General features: G+C 32.8%; 2 protein-coding genes across 4 annotated transcripts; one reads left to right on the top strand and one right to left on the bottom strand.

Moving 5' to 3' along the window:
- Positions 1161-4700, top strand: LOC109343844 (probable xyloglucan glycosyltransferase 12). Its single transcript, XM_019582331.1, has 5 exons — positions 1161-2403; positions 2520-2828; positions 2959-3249; positions 3346-3459; positions 3621-4700. The coding sequence occupies exons 1-5, from the start codon at positions 1633-1635 to the stop codon at positions 4257-4259; spliced, it is 2124 nt and encodes a 707-aa protein (XP_019437876.1). The 5' UTR covers positions 1161-1632; the 3' UTR covers positions 4260-4700.
- On the bottom strand, positions 12452-16989 carry LOC109343845 (AP2-like ethylene-responsive transcription factor ANT). 3 transcript variants are annotated; one of them, XM_019582334.1, is made up of 10 exons: positions 15943-16989; positions 15114-15777; positions 14524-14606; positions 14352-14360; positions 14172-14260; positions 14008-14081; positions 13864-13914; positions 13701-13777; positions 12702-13317; positions 12452-12671 (listed from the first exon to the last, which is right to left on the bottom strand). In XM_019582334.1, the coding sequence occupies exons 1-10, from the start codon at positions 16274-16276 to the stop codon at positions 12641-12643; spliced, it is 2028 nt and encodes a 675-aa protein (XP_019437879.1). In that variant the 5' UTR covers positions 16277-16989; the 3' UTR covers positions 12452-12640. The 3 variants fall into 3 exon arrangements, with proteins under 3 accessions (XP_019437879.1, XP_019437877.1, XP_019437878.1); XM_019582333.1 differs by having other exon boundaries at positions 12641-13317; positions 15114-15554; positions 15585-15777; XM_019582332.1 differs by having other exon boundaries at positions 12452-13317.

An 18079-nucleotide genomic window follows, 5' to 3' on the forward strand; every position in this document is an offset into this window, starting at 1 on the left:
AAATTTAGCCATGGATATTAATTAATAGAGTTCTAAAAATAGCAAATAAGAAAAATGTGTTAGTAATTAAAAGCTGATTCGGAACTTGGAATTATTAACCTCTTGGTAACACTAGGGACCTGGTCTCAGCTCCACAAATTGGGAGGACAATTTCTTACATTCTCCACCACAATAAAATAAATTATAAGTACATGAGATTAAACAAATTATCAGTTCCAAAAAAACTATCTACTTGTGTTACTAACCAATAATATTTCCTAAAATAATATAAAATATTAATTTATGTTTTTTTGTATGAATTTTTTTTAATTAAGTAACATATTTTGATTACTTGGTACGTAGAAAAATTTGTCTAGAGGTAACATGCAGAGACGACCAGTAAAATTTGTCTAGACGAACATTAAACATTTAATTTTAATTAAAATTTAGTTACTAATAATAATAGACAGAAAATATAAATACACTCCTATATATATATATTTTTTTTTCTTTACGAGTTTAGCTAATTGAATACAAATAGTTTTAGAAAACGAATTATTCATTTTTAAAATTAAAACTAAAAGTTTGCACTTAGGCTATTAATAGAATGTAACATTACCCTGAATTTTCTCCACCTTTGATTAACCCAATTTTTAGTTTAAAGTGTTAACTATATTGCATAAAATAAATGGTTAAAATCGGCGTTAGACAAAAATCCTTTTTTTTTTTGTCTCACGCGCGAAGATGGAAATCCACAACCCAGAAGGAAAAAAAGAGGGATGTAAGAAGCTTTCAATTTCATGATGCACAAGATCTCTGTAATTTTTAAATAATCCTTACCTACCACAGTTAAAAAATTGGAAGGTTCTAGTGTTGTGGTTGTTGTCAATGTTTATTGAAAATTAAAAGGGGTTGGTAGTGGTAGTGAATTTTGGGTGTTACATTTTGATTTTGTCCACTTTTATCAATTATTTACGTTGTATGATGATTAAGGTGTGACAGATAAAATCTGAGTTATTTTCTTATGGTAAAATATAACCCTTTCTTAAGGTTACAGCATTTGATGGGTGAAGTTTCTTTCTGGGTAATATAATATAGTATTCTATCATTATTATTGTTGGATTCAAGTTATAAAAGGAAAAATAAATTATCACTCAGAATCAAAATCAAAGACGTGTTGAGCATTTTCCTTTTCTTTTTTCAACTTTCCATGTTACAATATATTTCTGATATCTTTCTTCAAAAAATTTCACTCACTCTTCTTTCTTAATACCCCGTTTTGTTGCAAAGTGTTGTAGTTGAACGGGGACCAAATCTGTTTTTGCACTCATCCATTATTATTAACTCATAGTGTTCTCTCTTCTCTCTCTCTGAAAACAAAACCAAACAGTTTCAGCGTATAAGTTTTCTCCGAATGTCTCCATGTCTTAAAGACGCATTGCTCTGCTTTCTTCCTCCACGCGTCTGTCACCGTTATCATATCTCATTTTCCTTTTCTTTTACGACAATGAGTTCAAAGTTCTAGTCTTTTTGCTTCTCCTCTTCAGTGGCAACAAAAAAAATATACTCATTTAGGGAGAGAATAAGAAGGGAGACATAATAGCCTTTGTTCTTGTTATTTAAGGTTGTTGGGTTCTTAGATCAGATACAAAAATGGCAACTTTATTCAATTGGGGTGTGAAAGAGAGTCATAGAGGAACCCCAGTGGTGGTTAAGATGGAGAATCCTAATTGGTCAATGGTTGAACTTGAGGGTCCTTCAGAGGAAGATTTTCTCATCACAAACCCTTCTTCTGTTGCTGCAAGAGACAAACGAAGAGGCAAAAACGCTAAACAACTCACATGGGTTCTTCTCCTCAAAGCTCAAAGAGCAGCTGGTTGTTTAACCTCCATTGCCCCTGCATTGTTCACACTTGTCTCCGCCGTGAAACGCCGTGTAGCCGCCGGAAGAACTGATGCTGATGTTGATAACGATGGTGTTGGTAGGGAGAAGGAGAACCCTACTGTGAAGAGCAGGTTCTATTCATGTATCAAAGTGTTTCTATTTTTGTCTGTGCTTCTTTTATGTTTTGAGGTTGCTGCATATTTTAAAGGTTGGCATTTTGGTGCATCTAATCTTCAGTTGGGTTATTTGTATTGGGCACCTGCTTTTGGAGTTAAGGATTTTTTTGAATGGGTTTATGCGCGATGGGTTTTGATTCGGGTTGAATACCTTGCCCCTCCTCTGCAGTTTCTTGCTAGTGCTTGTATTGTGCTGTTCATTATTCAGAGTTTGGATAGGTTGGTGCTTTGTTTAGGATGTTTTTGGATTAGATTTAAGAAAATCAAGCCTGTTCTAAAAGAGGGTGCTTTAGATCTTGAGACTGGGGAGAAGGGTTTCTTTCCTATGGTGCTAGTGCAGATTCCTATGTGTAATGAGAAAGAGGTAACCTACTATTTATGATCCTTGTCTTTTTATGTCTGTTGAGAATGAACACTTGGCTCTATGTCGTTGATTGTTTTGATCTAACTTTATGATGTCTTTTGTTTTGTTTTGTTTAGGTCTATCAGCAATCAATTGCTGCCGTTTGTAATTTGGATTGGCCAAAGTCCAAGTTTCTAATTCAAGTTCTGGATGATTCGGATGACCCAATTACGGTATCGCTGATCAAGGAGGAGGTTCAAAAATGGCAACAAGAGGGTGCCAACATTTTGTACCGGCATCGGGTAATTAGAGACGGGTACAAGGCTGGTAATCTGAAATCTGCCATGAATTGTAGCTATGTGAAAGACTACGAATTTGTCGCAATCTTCGATGCCGATTTTCAGCCTACTCCAGATTTCCTTAAAAAAACTGTTCCACATTTTAAGGTAACTTAATTCAATGTCATTGTATTACTCACTAGTTGTAAATTTTGGTTTCTTTTTTTATTGATCATAGTTTGATGAACCATGGTAATGTGTATGTTTGAGTCAATTGATCCGATTGGTGATACTACAGGATAATGATGAATTAGGGCTTGTTCAAGCAAGATGGTCCTTTGTGAACAAGGATGAGAACCTTCTAACAAGGTTGCAGAACATTAATTTATCATTCCATTTTGAGGTGGAACAACAAGTCAATAGTGTTTTCATTAATTTCTTCGGGTTCAACGGAACGGCTGGAGTGTGGAGAATAAAGGCTTTGGAGGAAGCTGGGGGTTGGTTGGAGAGGACCACTGTCGAGGACATGGATATTGCTGTTAGAGCTCATCTTCATGGCTGGAAATTTATTTTCCTCAATGACGTTGAGGTTCACAACATATTAACTCTCACCAACGGCTACTTTGTCAAAGTTAATTAAATCATTTTTAGATTGTTACTGACATCAATTTGTTAATGCTTACAGTGCCAATGTGAGCTACCAGAATCTTATGAAGCTTATAGGAAACAGCAGCATAGATGGCATTCCGGGCCAATGCAATTGTTTCGACTTTGTTTGCCTGACATCATAAAGGCCAAGGTATATGCATATCAAAGACCGTGTTTTTCGTTGCAATACAGTGACATCTGGTGATGTTTTTGCTTATGTTGTATCGGTACCAATTATGTTTTTGCTTATGTTGTATCGATTCCAATTATGTTTTTGCTTATGTTGTATCGATACCAATTATGTTTTTGCAGATAAGCGTATGGAAGAAATTCAATATGATATTTCTCTTCTTTCTTCTGAGAAAACTGATATTACCATTCTATTCATTTACCTTGTTCTGCATAATTCTCCCCATGACAATGTTTGTACCCGAAGCCGAGCTTCCTGCGTGGGTTGTTTGTTATATCCCTGCTACGATGTCATTTCTTAACATTCTTCCAGCTCCAAAAGCTTTCCCCTTTATTGTCCCTTATCTCCTATTCGAGAACACAATGTCCGTTACCAAATTCAATGCCATGATCTCCGGCCTATTCCAGCTCGGTAGTGCATACGAGTGGGTCGTCACTAAGAAATCAGGTCGATCCTCTGAGGGTGATCTAGTTTCAATGATTGAGAAACCAAAGTATCAAAGAGGGTCATCCGAGCCTGATCTCGACGAAATGAAAGAGGAAATCCTAAGGCAGCAAGAGGAAAAGGCTAAGAAAAAGAACAAGAAGAAAAAGAAGCATAATAGAATATACATGAAGGAACTTGCTTTGGCATTTCTACTTCTAACAGCCTCAGCAAGGAGTCTCCTTTCTGCTCAGGGAATTCATTTCTACTTCTTGTTATTCCAAGGAATTTCGTTTCTCTTAGTTGGTCTAGACTTGATTGGTGAACAAGTTGACTAAGAAAGTAAAAAATCACACAACTTTGTATTATGTTCACATTCAGATTCATGCATGAATTTACATATACAAAGATAAACAAGGGTGAATTTGCACACCCTTCGTATGAATCAATCATTGAACATAGTTCTGGAGAGGGTACCCAAAAATGCTTCTTTTTTTTGGGTTCATGTTATCTACCTCCATTACCAATTCCACCTTAATATGACACTACATTGTGTTAATTATGGGCAGAGAAGAAAAAGATTTAGAATTTGGAAATTACTACAATTGAAGTTGGTTAAGGCTTTTTTTCATTCAATGTGGAAGTTTAGCCTTCTTTTGTTTTTGATTCACTTTGTATTTTGTAATTGTATGTGAACTTCTTTCTTAGACGGATAAATTCTTTTGTAACAAAAATTGTGGTTCAAAGTTCAAACGAATATTCTTTGTCCCATTTCATAATCCTCCACTTCTTGGTCTGCAATACAAAATTGGATATTATTTTTTATTTACTTTCATATTTATAGAAAAAGTGGGATTTTTATTATTTTCATGAATGATTCGTGATGATTGTAAGAAAAGGTGGTCCTCATCGCTTAGTTGCTTTTAATTATGCCATTGAGGTGTGTAGTTTCATGTCATGTGCTCATCTTTATACGTAATTTATCTTTTATATCATTTTTCTATACCCAACCCAATACCACCACATGCATGTATTAAATAAAAATTAAGATAATTTTTAAATTTAACAATATGCATTTAGCAATATATGATTGGTTTGAAATAGAGACATATATGATTTATGTTTTTTTTTCCAACCTTAAGGTGGAGATTACTAGAAGTACATGTGTAGTAGAGCTTGATAAAGAGTGTTTAGTTTTATTTGAACTGTTCAGCTACAGAGTGATGACATTGACGCACTTTTTGCCAGAAACAATTGTCGGTGACAAGAACGCCATGCAATCTTTCTAGGAAAAAAAAAACTCTAGAGAAAAACTTGTGTGGAGACGAAACCATATAGGAATTACCAATAAAATCATCACAATATATTAATATTTTAATTCTAATTAAATTTAATCTTAAATTATAGCATCAAAATCAAAAAATATATTTGTCTCCAAATGTATATTCCTTGGTAAGAATTTCTTTTGTCAATTAGGTTTTGGAAACAGAAATGAAAAACTTTAAAGTTATAAATAAAAATGATTTTAAAGTTCTTTTTTTTTTCTTTTTTTTCGCTCCAAAACTCAACTCTCACACCTATATATTCAAACAAAATGTTATAAGCTTCAAAGCTAGAATGAAACACTCACCGATAATAATCACCCAAGATGTTGGACATGTTTATTCTGAGTAAAGGTTAAATGCTAGCAACGAATTGTTACAATTTGCATTAAACCCAACAGCTTGAATACTTGTTGGAACAGTTTATGAAGTTATTTATAAGGCTTTTACCGTTGTGCCAAATGTTGGAATGAAAATATGAAAGCATGCACTCTGAACCTTACACAAGTTGACAGAGAAATGTTGAAGGCTGTAGACAAAAGAGGCAGCAAGATAGTGAATAGAAAGGCATGTGGCAGTGTCATATGTTTTAGTGGCCTTGTGGGGCTCTATATGCATCAACTTGGTAGGTACTGTCCTATTTTTATGCCCCCACTCCATTCATAAACAATTCACAGCTTCCCTAGTAATATTTTGTAAAAAGTTTTATGTTCTTCTTGCATTGGCTTACTGAAATAATAAACATGAATGAGACTTTGGTTTTTGCTTTTCTTTTACTTTAAAATACAAGACTGAAAATCTAGTAGCTTTGTCACATTCATCGTTTGATTCTTGATCATGTGTATGGAAAAGGCATTTGTTCAGACTATTGTATAAGTATATTTATTATTTACTTTGTATTCCCTTTTACATAAGGATTTGTCTTAGTTGGGAATATTTTTGGTAAACAACATCAATAACTAAATATCTATGTCTTATCATAAATTATATTCATTAACAAAATATTTATTTTTAAACTTTTCTAAATCATCTTTTTTATAGTTTTTCTTGATTTTCTTCTTTATCTAGGAATTACTCACCTTATAATAATTTTACCAATCTTTTCACACATGTCCAAATCAGTTAAAGTATAGTTCTACTATTTTTCTACAAAAGAGTTATTTGAACTTTCTCTCTAAAGCATGGTAATATTTAAAAATAATTGATTTTGGAGGTCATGCTTGATTGATTGATTGATTGATGTACTGAGTTTCTCATTAAACTAGAATCAGTTAACAACGTGTGCGGTTTTCATCAATACAGACTCCAGTAACCAATGGAAACTAAGTTTCATAATTTCTTGACAATCCCTTTTTCCAATGAAAATTGTGGAAAACCTTGTGAAAATGAGTTGCGAACTACCACTCAGCAAATGAACCCAAAGGCTACTTATTTTTCTTCTACTAAACTCATCATATATGAATCGCCTAAATAAGAGGGTAATATATATTCATTACTGGTATAGAAATTTTGTATGCATTCTGTAAACAGTGAATGATATAACGGCAATGTATAAATCTCGTATACTATCGTTATATTTTTTCCCCCATAAATTAATGTGGTAGACAGGTTTGGTGTCTCCACTCCTAATTAAATGAATGAATCAGAAATCAGACAGTAGATGGGTATATAGATCACCCATATAATAAATGTTATATGCACCTTTTTCAGATGCAAAGTATTTTACAATTCACATGAAACCTTTGGTTTATGAAGTGCCATTTGTGATTTATAACTTTTCCTATTTGACAAGTTGTACCATTTCACCATGTACCCAATGGCCATCATGGACTCGTGAATCTTTTTAGTCCTTAGAGTAAGTACCATTTCCATAGCTAGATTATTTTGACCACACTAATAAAATAGACCAAAATAAGTAAATATTCACCGTTTAGCATAGGTTCTATTTTTTCATGCTTAATTCCTCCCCTAAACTATTTCAAGGAAAAAAGTTATTCAACCCAATCATAAGTAATGATGAGAAACCGTTGATGTGATTTTTATAGTTGATATTCATTTTTCATTTTGTATGTGAGGTTTCAAGCGCAGAGTAATTTACAAACAAATTGTACATAGGAACTAAATATCGTTCATGTGCAGTGGGGACAGAAGAGAAAATGGGATTTGGTGTACGTTTTCTTAGTGCCTTACAACCTTTAAATTCAACATCTCTAGCTAGTTACAAATGATGCTCGTGTTTAATTATAAGCCATTATATTACGTTAGTGACTTTAGTTATAGTTTATTACAGGGTAATGAAGTTATACATATATATAAAATGTGACAACTTTCAATTAGACCGAGACATAAAAAGTGAGACAGTTTATCTCGGTTCTTCATCTAGCAAATATGCAATTCAGAGTTCCCTTCTCTACGATCTGGGCCACTAGTGACAGAATGAACTGTTCATCTTATTATATTTTTATTGGGCCTGGCTTTCCTGGATTGTTATATCCAATTATCCATTCCCACTTACGCTTAGTGAAACCCGTTATTCTATTCACATATTTGGTTAATCTAACCTACCATAAAAAAATTGTCAATATAAAAAGAGAGTGAAGAGGAATGTTATTAAACTTGGTACATTTATTAACTCGGTCATATTGTGGGTTACATGTAATGTGTGATATACTATCAACTATTAAGTAATTATATATCACCATATTAAACTTTTTATGAGATAAAGATTTGAATTATGTAACAATAACTGATCACTTCATAACATTAAAAATTGTATTTGAAGATTTCATATACTATTTCTTCTCCTTTCCAGCGCTTTAGTAATTCTTATGCTTTTCACTTCAATCATGCAGCAATCCTATTAAGAGATGGCTTAATTGGTGCTATACTTCTATCATTTTTTTCTTCCTGAAGTGATGTACTTCTATCATTAAATAATTGAGATTTAAAGTTTTCACAATAGAACAAATATATATTTTAAGTAATAGGGTATCTGTAACCTCTGTTTACTGTTGTTTATATATAGAACAAAACATACACATGTTGTATGAAATTTCTGACTTAATATATAGAATAGTTTTCCCATTGGATAGACATACATATATATATATATACATATATATATATATATATATATATATATATATATATATAAATGAAGAGATTTGGAAGAAAGATGCATCCCTGGATCAAACATGCATGGCTCATCCACAGGAACATTATTCATTATTCTCTGCTTTCACTTATATCACAAAACATTCACAATGTCACTCTCGGTCCCCCTATAGTCCTATACTATGCGGTCCAATTATTCAACAATAAGACATTTCAATTTTGAGTTAACTTCATTCAACTTGTAATATAACATAAGTCTTCACCATTTTTCCGGGACCATTTCTGTGTTACAAAGCATGCACCCTGTTTGTGTTTTTATACAACATTTTTGTGGGGACATTTATCAGAACATGTAGTGTTACGAGACCTAAGAAAATGAAGGTTATATCAACTTGGAAACTCGGGAATGTTATTTTCTTTGCTTATATTTTAATTTCATTAAGTAATTAATATCTGTGGTCTGGTAGGGCATGAGCAAGCATATTGTGAGTCTTGCTAACATATACGTAAAGTACTAGTTTGAGAAATCAACAAATACAAATTGTAAAAATAATATTTTGAATCTTATTTTCTAATGCATGTATTCTATTCTTTTATTCCCTAATAAATACATTTCCTTATACATTGATTAATATTTGGATTTAATAGGTATATACTAGTAGTGTAAGTGTTTTTTACACTCTTAGCAAATCATTCATAATTAATATGTTAATCATCATTTACTTTCAAATAAAAGTAATACAAATCAATAGTGAATAATACACTGATAGGGTAAAAAATTTTACACGATGATGATGGTGAGTAAATTTTAAACTCTTAATATTTTCCTTACCATATTATTATCTCGAATGAAATACAAGAATGCACTATTTTAAGAAAACTTCACTAAAATGTTGCCAAAAAGCAATACTAACCCTCAATCATGCAAAGTTTTTTTTGACAATGTGTTACACTACAAAATACCACTGGAATTTAACTGGCGCATGGGCCGGTGTTATTGACCCATGCCTCCATACATTGTCTCAAATAAAACATGCCTACCATGATTTTAGGGATTGTAGTGCTACTGATACTCTATCCAACGAAGCCTCGCTGATGAGTGTTCAATGGTGCCGTCTGAAAGGTGGAAGTATGAAACTTAATGTGGATGATAGTTGCAGACTGCAAGATCAAATAATGGGTGGAAGTGGTGTCATCCGCAATCATAATGGCCATTGGTTACATGGGTTCACTGGGAACTTTGCGATAGGATCTTCTATTCAAGTTGAGCTTATGGCTATTAATCATGGTCTTGAGCTAGCTTGGAATTTGGATCATCGTCAGATTATGTTGGAATCTGACTTTCTGGAAGCAATCCATGTCATTATCGGTAAGGTTCAGACCATCTTGAACCTTATTGTATGTGTGCTTCACAACATTTGTGATATTCTTAGAAGAAATTGGGACGTTTAAATATATCATATCTACAGAGAAAATAACATGGTGGCAGATTATATGGCTAAAATGAGTTTGAGACTCCAATAAGACTTCATAATTTTGGACTCACTACCCTTAGGAGCATTATCCATCTTACAGATGGATATTTCCCCTATGTTTTAGTTCTTTTTTTTCTTTTTCCGATGTACCAAAAAAATAAAAAATGTCCATTACCTGGCTTCATCTTTATTTTCCATGTGCCTTATTAATCAACTTTAACTACATTGACTTTGAATTCAGCAACCAGTTTCATATTCTTTAATTTCACATCCTACTGTCAAGTCCCTTCAATGTCTTCAATACATCAATATACGAATGTAAAACACTTAAAATTTCCTCACTGAGTTTTCAACTCATGATAAACTAGCTAGCACTATAATCCAGCTCATGTGTGAGTGCTTTTCCAAAGCTGTCCTTTATGAACTTTTTGTTTGTGTTTGTTTGCTTAAACTGTTCACAATAATAAGATTTGTAATCATATTTGTTGACTAATCTCTATGGCTCAAAAGAAAAAACAATAAAAATGAAGTGGATCTTACTTTTATTTCCTGTTAAGAGAGGGGTGCATCTTTTGCTTTTCTTTCTTTTCTATAAGGCTTGTTGCTTTTTGACCAATCAATCTTATTCTAGTTTAACCTTTTGTTTTTTCATGCAATCTGTTTCTTATTGTGTTTCACTTTTGAACATGCCCTCTTTTCCTTTGTCAAAATAAAGCTTCCCTTTTCTATTTCAAGTTATTTAGTTTGGACAAAAAAAAGGAAAGTTAAGAAATTGTCATTTCCACCGTTTTCACATATGAAGATTAAATATAACACATGGACTAGTGAACAATCTTGTTAACCTACCAAATAATCTGCAAGAATTTAGTTTGTAGTAATATACTAGCTCATTACGTAGAAAATGGTGCAAATATTATTGGTTGTAGACCTTAAATAAACCATATATATGTAGTAATGACATTATGTTTCCACAACTTTAAATTTCCTAACAAAAAAACTATATTTTATATTTTAGATAGTTTAGAAACTAAATTATATAACACTACTATTTGTTATTGGCTAAACTTTAGAAACATGCCTGCACTATATTATCAAGCATTATTAATTGCTTGATAGAATTATAACCACATATGTATGTTGATTAATTGGAACATGATGGCTTGGTTTACTTATAGTAAATGATCCTATTATGTGAGTTAGAACTCAAATAATTTACAGTATGTCATTTTTGTTGTTGTTTTAATTAGTTAATATATGAGCATCTAACTATTATCCGTTTTATTCAAGTATGAAGTCTAACATTGTATATAAACATATAAAATATAGTGTTTCACTTGTAACTTTTCATTCTTCCTATATTCCGGTAACATAGAACTCTCGAGTTATAGTCTGGACCAACACCTACATCTCCTTGAAGTAGGTTGATTACCTTTTGAAATCACTAAACAGAATGGAAGCAATTGGTCAATTACTTAATTAGGAGATAAAGTTTTTATAGAAACTGTAGCAAAAAATTAGCTGGATTCCTTAATCTGATTTATCACTAGACACTCATACAATCACTAAAAACTGTCATTTTCTTCTATTGTTAAAGACAATATAAAATAATTTGGATTATTAGCACATAATTAGGGGTCATGTAGAGAAACAGCTTTTCCCAACTTCGTTAATTTGGAATTAATTCCAGCTTTTTCGGCATTGATTCCTCATTAATTGTGGTGCATATTTATGGTCAAGAATCAAAACTAATGCAATTGAGCACAAATATTTGCAACACCCTCACACGTGGGAAAACACTCAATAACTTGAAGGACTTAACTTGTGTTATTATGAATCTAAAGCATTCACACCAAGACATGGAACCACTTTTACTTCCCATTATCTCTTTTGATTATGGCAAATGGAATTATAAGTTATAGAAGCTTTTAAGCATTTAAGTGATTTTTCTTTATCTTTTTTGTTTAAAAGAAGAGGTGTGTCCCAAAATAATCATTATAGTTTAGCCAACCAAAAACTTTCATGCAAGAATCTCTTCAATCATACCTTTGCCTTTTGAACAAAGAAGAATGGAATGGAATATTTTGTAGCTTTTATTTTTGCCTTTGAAGAAAGCTCAGATAAGAAAGGTTTATGCAATGATAGTGTTAAGCAAATTGTGGAACACATGAGTAACAAAACAAGATAATGTGGTCAAGAATAGGATCCTTGTCCTAAAATTTATGTGTCTTCTTGTCCCTATTCAATAAATATTCATTAAATAATATAACTTTGTTTTTATATTTTGTCTATTTAATTGAATGATATATTTTAATTTGCCTAGGATACAGATCAGGACACAGATCGGGACAACAGATCTCCATTAGTAAAAAGTAGAGGTCTTTTGCATTATTGATAATCATTTAGCTGATTTTTTGTACTTAACTGGACCTAGAAAAGATGCAACTACTAAAAGCAACTTTAATAATTTAAGTGCCACTTCAATATAGTTCACATAATTTATAATCATTACTCCACTTCTTAACTATAGTTCTTTCCCTCCCTCCAATATTCCTATCTTCAAATTCCATCATATTATAGCCAAAAGGCTATGCTTGTAAAGATATTATTACACTTGGTACATAAAGATAAGTGGCCCCAACTAGCCTTTCATTAATTCCTTCAATAAAGTCTTAACAAAATAGATATGCCAAAATGTTACTTCTAAACCTCTTTTTTCTACCCCATCAACATTTTACTTACTACCCCTTTTTTCTTTTACATGCAGAACTTAACAGAATGTGACAAATAAAGGGATGTAATATTCTCTTTCTAGGTATCATTCCATGCAGCAAAAACTGGCAAATTTGAGAGAGAGATAGCAGAAGCTGGTCTTATTTGAGAGGTAAACCAAGAACTAACCCCACCAGTGCTACCAATAGTGTTGTTGCTAATCTTTGTTTCCATTTGAGGCTTTGGAAAGAGAAGAGAGGGACCCATTTTATCAGGGCTAGCCTCTCTGGAACTGCTTAAACTTGTCACCATAGAGGAAGGGTTTGAAAAATGAGTCACTATCTTGTTTGATTCATCCACCATGTGCTGGCTTGAACCTACTGAATCAATCCCAATGAGATCTTGTAGGGCCATTGAGAAAGCAGAATTTCTATAATTTCCACAATTGATAGCTTTTTGGTCACATATATTATTTGACTGTTGTTGCTCCTGAAACAAAGCCATCTTCCAGTCTGAACCATTTTCATTGTTGTTTCTAGCTTGAACTGCTTCCACATTGGCCTGGCTTGATACACCATTGTTGTTATTAAACTCGATCGCCTCAGTTCTTGGATCGTTATCTTTGTTTCTCCTTGCATGCTCGCCGGCAAGAAGTGTGTTACTAGCCATGATTCTTTCAACATGGTATCTAGTTATGTCGAAGTTCGTGACTGCATTTACGCCTCGGAATTTGATTGCAGCTACATCATATGCTTCAGCTGCTTCCTCTTGAGTGCCTAAATTTAATTCAAGGACCAAAAGAGCAAACATTAACTTCTTTGGTTAAAAAAAGGTGTTTGGAAAAAATTTGAACTTTCCTTAAACCATTTTTGTCAAGATACCCTTTAAATCTATAAATGTCTAAGAGAACAGCCTTAAAAAAGTGGCATGTTGCAGTTCAAAATAGCTAAATATTCAGCCTTATAAAAGTATTTCCAGTCACTAGTGTTTGGGAAAAGTGAGATTGAAGGTGAAATAACATTAAAATGAAATGTCCTATGAAATTCTTTTAAACATGCTAGATCCTTATTATGTAAACATAATTTTTCCTAACTCACAGTTCTAATGCAAAAATCCTTAAATAACAGATTTAGTAAATCGACAATTTCGAAGGACTTACTGAAAGTTCCAAGGTAGAGGTCCTTGTTCCCAGCAACTCTACCTATCCTTGCTTGCCATCTTCCATGTTGATGGTGCCTACATAACATCAAAATGTGAAATCTCAAATTTACTAAGTGTTTCTAATTTGTCTGAAAAAGTGGCAAGAGGGAACAAAATGTTACCTTGTCACCCCTCTGTACATTGAAGCACCCCTAGAAAATCCACTACTTTTTCTACAAAGCAAAACCAAAACTTGATTATCATGATTATCACACAACAAGTGGTAACTTTTGCAAACATAATAGCTAGTTAACCTTTCTAAATACCTTCTCAAGTGAGCAACATATTCTTGCCGGCTCATGTTTTTCATTCCTTCAAGTTCTGATTGGTAATTCTCCAACTGCCAAAGAGAATAAAATGAATAAGATTCCAAAAATATATATATACCAAAGTCAAAGTGAGTAAAAAATGTCACATAATTGAAACATACAGGAAAGTTAATATGAGTTGAAGGACCCCAGTACTTAAGGGCAGCAAGATCATAGGCTCTTGCAGCTTTCTCTTCCATATCATAACCCCCTTAAAGTTCAAAATGATAATCAAACATGCAATAATTAGTAACAGTAGCAAGGGAAGTTGAAAATGAAGGTTATCAGTGAAAAAGACTTACCCAAATATACTGCAACATGCAAAGTTTGATTAAATCGCCATCCACAAAACACAAACATATGACATAGTTAGTGGGGACATGTCAGATTAACAATAGAATAAAGACCATTTTTTTGGGGAAATAAAAGTACTAAAAAAATGTCCTAGTATTGGTTTTTAGTTTTCACACTAACCTTGTCTTCCTTTCCTAGTTTGTCCTTCCTTTTTGCAGCTGTTATCCCACAAATGTGCTTCATATCTTCCAGTCCACCTATGCCTAATAGAAAACAACCAATGAGAGTTAATCAATAGTTCATCACATAAGGAATCACATGAAAACTTCAAAATGTAACTACACATATTTCCTCCATGAAAACAAGGTTTAACCTATGATAGGTAACCTCAAGTAGACTAAAAGAATGCACGAGACTCACATCGAGTGGGATCTGGGACAGCCTTACCCTTATAAGTGAAAAGTTTGTTTTTAGGGATTTAAATATATGAACTTCAGGTCACAAGGCTAACAAAGACTCACACTATCCAAATCTATTTTTTATATTTTTATTTTTGATCAGGAAACTGTCCACATCTATTGCCACTACTCACTAGCAATGGTGACTTTGTAGTGTGATTATTTGACTAATTAAATTTTATATTTCAAAGAATAGACACTAAAGTTGAATCATTGCAACATCTACATGTGTAATTATTTTAATTAATATATTTCAAAGAATAGAGGTTCAAAGTTGAAACATTGCAAATCTAAGAGTATGAACAAACTAACCTTGTGACACCTCTATACTGTGAAGTTCTCTGACCAAATGTGTCAATAGATTTCCTATGCACTGGTTGCTTCTGGCTAAGCTTACCAGGCCCTCTCTTTTTTGTCTCCACAGCCACTGAGTCAGTTCCAGAAGGTGAAATCTTCCTTGGTATTGTTACACAGCTAGATTGAGAACCAGGACTCATGGATAAGGTTAAAGACTGTAACTCCCCACACCCTACTGTACCAAGAGACTCAGTAGCTCCATGATCATCACTCCCCATGTTACTGTTCATTTGTTGCTCCATAGCTTGATGAGTTGAATATTCTGTCATTCGAGACATTTGAGAGCCACAAACTGCAACATGAGTTTCCTTATAGGTTTGTTCTTCATGTGAAGGTGTTGCTTGATACATTCTTTGGTAAGTAAGACCTGAATAATATGGATGTGATTGGAGATTATTGATATGTTGATGAAGATGGTCTTGGTTCCTGAAGGATTCTGAAAGAAGATCAAGTGAATGGTCTCTGTTGGCTTGAGAATCATGATCATTTTGGTTGTAGTAGATGCTGTCTAAGCTTAGAGCCATTGCTTCTCTTTCATGGTCTACATATTCATGTCTTCCCATAGTTGCACCACCACCTAGAAAGTCCTCGAGTTTGGGTGAAGAACTTGGCACCATCACTTCAGATATAATGTAAACAAAGCCACAACATAATGATTATAAAAGGGCCACATATAAAGAAAAACATTATCTACATTGGAAAGTACACACCACAAAGCATATTCCGAAGAAAATGATAAATAATATATAAAAATTGAAAAAATCTAGCTAGGTAGAAAACCAACCTTGTGTATGTGATCTAGTGAGAGCTTCCATGATGCAAAGTGATCCATCTGACTTGAGAGGCATAACTGTCAAAGGAGAATGAAATACACCATTTTCACCATAAGAGAACCCTGAGTGAGAAGGGTTTAAATAGAAGGATGTGGGAACAGTGTGGGAAACAGAAGATGCTGCTGAAGCCTGAACTTGTTGTTGTTGTTGTTGGTGATAGTGATGATGAGAAAGGACAGAAGAAGTAACATCCATATTCATGTGGGGTGAGAGTGAGAACCCCAACCAGTTATGATGATTATTTCCATCATCGGTGGTGTTGTTACTATCATTCATGGACTTCATCTTACTTGAAAAGGGTTTGAACTTGTTACCAGTTTAATGATTGCTTGGAAAATAAACTAACTACTCATCATCATATTCAATATTTCTTACCCCCAGCATCTACATATATATCAAAAACTTGGTTTTTTTGTTTTGTTTTGTAGCTACTACAAATTTCTCAACTCGTTGTTCTATGTGGTAGCAAATATGTTCTCTCAACTCAATACCAAAACAACACAACACAACACAACACAACAAAACTGGTCTCTTTAAACTAAACAAAAAGAATGAATTCTCAGCACCCACTTCATTCCATTGGGATTGGTGTATATGAGAAAGACCATGTCTTTAATCTTTTTTTTTCTTTTTCAACTCTTACTCTTTTTAAAAATATAAACTACGTTATAACTTATAACACCGTTTTAACTTTTAACACCTTACCTAGCTTTTTGTTAAACCCTACCACCTTAAACCCCAGAATCAAGACGGCAACACGAAAAAGAATCTCGAGAATGGTGAAGAGGAAAGACACCCCAGAATGTACTAATTGGTAGGATTAACTATTTTGGTATCAGTTATTTCTGAGTCTCTCTCTCAGTCTGTGTTCTGTGGCTTGGAAACTTGAACCAATGTTGTGAGATAGCCAGCTACAATATCTAGTGAGCATGACATGAGGAAATGGGCACTAGATTCAGCTCATGGATATTATGGGAACTGAGAAATAAAGGATTCAGAGTTCATAACTCAGATAGCAAAAAACTAAAAAACCCTTTATTTCTAATCTTAGTTACTTCCCTTTATAATAAAATAATAACCATTTATAGGATTTTTTTATCATTTAAAATCATATTGGTTTTACTTCAACAATGGGATGAGTTCATTTTGGTATTTTTGTATAATCTAAAATTTTTTTCTGGGTAAGAAATTAATATTTTCACTATGGGTGACTATCATTTTAATCATGTGTCATTTTTGTGAATCATTATGTACATGTTTTAATAATTTTTCTTACTCAGCAAAAGCTTTTTACTGGTCTTTATTGGAGAACATATGTAGTAAAATTAATTGTATCATCTTACCTTCTGTATATAAAACTAATTTTTGGGCATGTGGTTAATATGTAAGTCTTGCTCATAGAAATAAAAATTTTAACTTTTTGATCATTTTGAAGATTTAATAAGATTTGACACAATTAAACTAATAACTTGTGAGATATATATGTCCTCTATAGAAGAAATTGTTAGTCCTACTTTACTTTTTTATTTATAATATTAAGAGTATAATAGCTATGTATCATTACTATAAAGATTTATATACAATTTAATTATTATATATCATTTATTTGTTTAACTTTTTTATTTGCAATGATAATTAAAAATAAATAGTGAATGATAGACCGTTGTATATAAAGCTCTTGCACAACTTATATCATTAGAAATTAAGTTTATATTAAAATGATATAATTAATATATGAAAACCAAAAAAAATTATATTTTTTATAAAAAATTAGGTTTAAATTCCTTGATAAAATATATTTAAAGCAGAGGTTAATAGGACCCCAGTAATAATTAGTCTAATATTTGTACTTAGCAATAATATGAGGTTAAGGTACATGTTTGAGAATTACAGTAACAACGTAGCTAGAAAGCAGGGCCCTTCCATATAGATTTGACGGGGAAGGACTATTCTGCCATTCCAGTCATTTCATACAGTACAACCATTCTGTGCCACTCTGCAAACTCTATTTTCATTTTTTTATTTAATTCATTACTTTCTTCCAATCAATCACCAACTTATTAATACTGCTCCAATTTGGTTCACACC

The sequence above is a fragment of the Lupinus angustifolius genome, chromosome LG03 (assembly GCF_001865875.1).
Source record: "Lupinus angustifolius cultivar Tanjil chromosome LG03, LupAngTanjil_v1.0, whole genome shotgun sequence".
NCBI lineage: Eukaryota > Viridiplantae > Streptophyta > Magnoliopsida > Fabales > Fabaceae > Lupinus > Lupinus angustifolius.

Excerpts from the sequence above, each read along its gene's own strand:
- LOC109343844 (XM_019582331.1), top strand. The coding sequence starts at position 1,633 with ATGGCAACTTTATTCAATTGGGGTGTGAAAGAGAGTCATAGAGGAACC. Across the intron at positions 2,404-2,519 it reads CTATGTGTAATGAGAAAGAG|GTCTATCAGCAATCAATTGC; the intron begins GTAACCTACTAT and ends TGTTTTGTTTAG. Across the intron at positions 2,829-2,958 it reads AAACTGTTCCACATTTTAAG|GATAATGATGAATTAGGGCT; the intron begins GTAACTTAATTC and ends GTGATACTACAG.
- LOC109343845 (XM_019582332.1), bottom strand. The coding sequence starts at position 16,276 with ATGAAGTCCATGAATGATAGTAACAACACCACCGATGATGGAAATAAT. Across the intron at positions 14,607-15,113 it reads CAGTATAGAGGTGTCACAAG|GCATAGGTGGACTGGAAGAT; the intron begins GTTAGTTTGTTC and ends GTTTTCTATTAG. Across the intron at positions 14,082-14,171 it reads CAACTCATATTAACTTTCCT|TTGGAGAATTACCAATCAGA; the intron begins GTATGTTTCAAT and ends TCTCTTTGGCAG.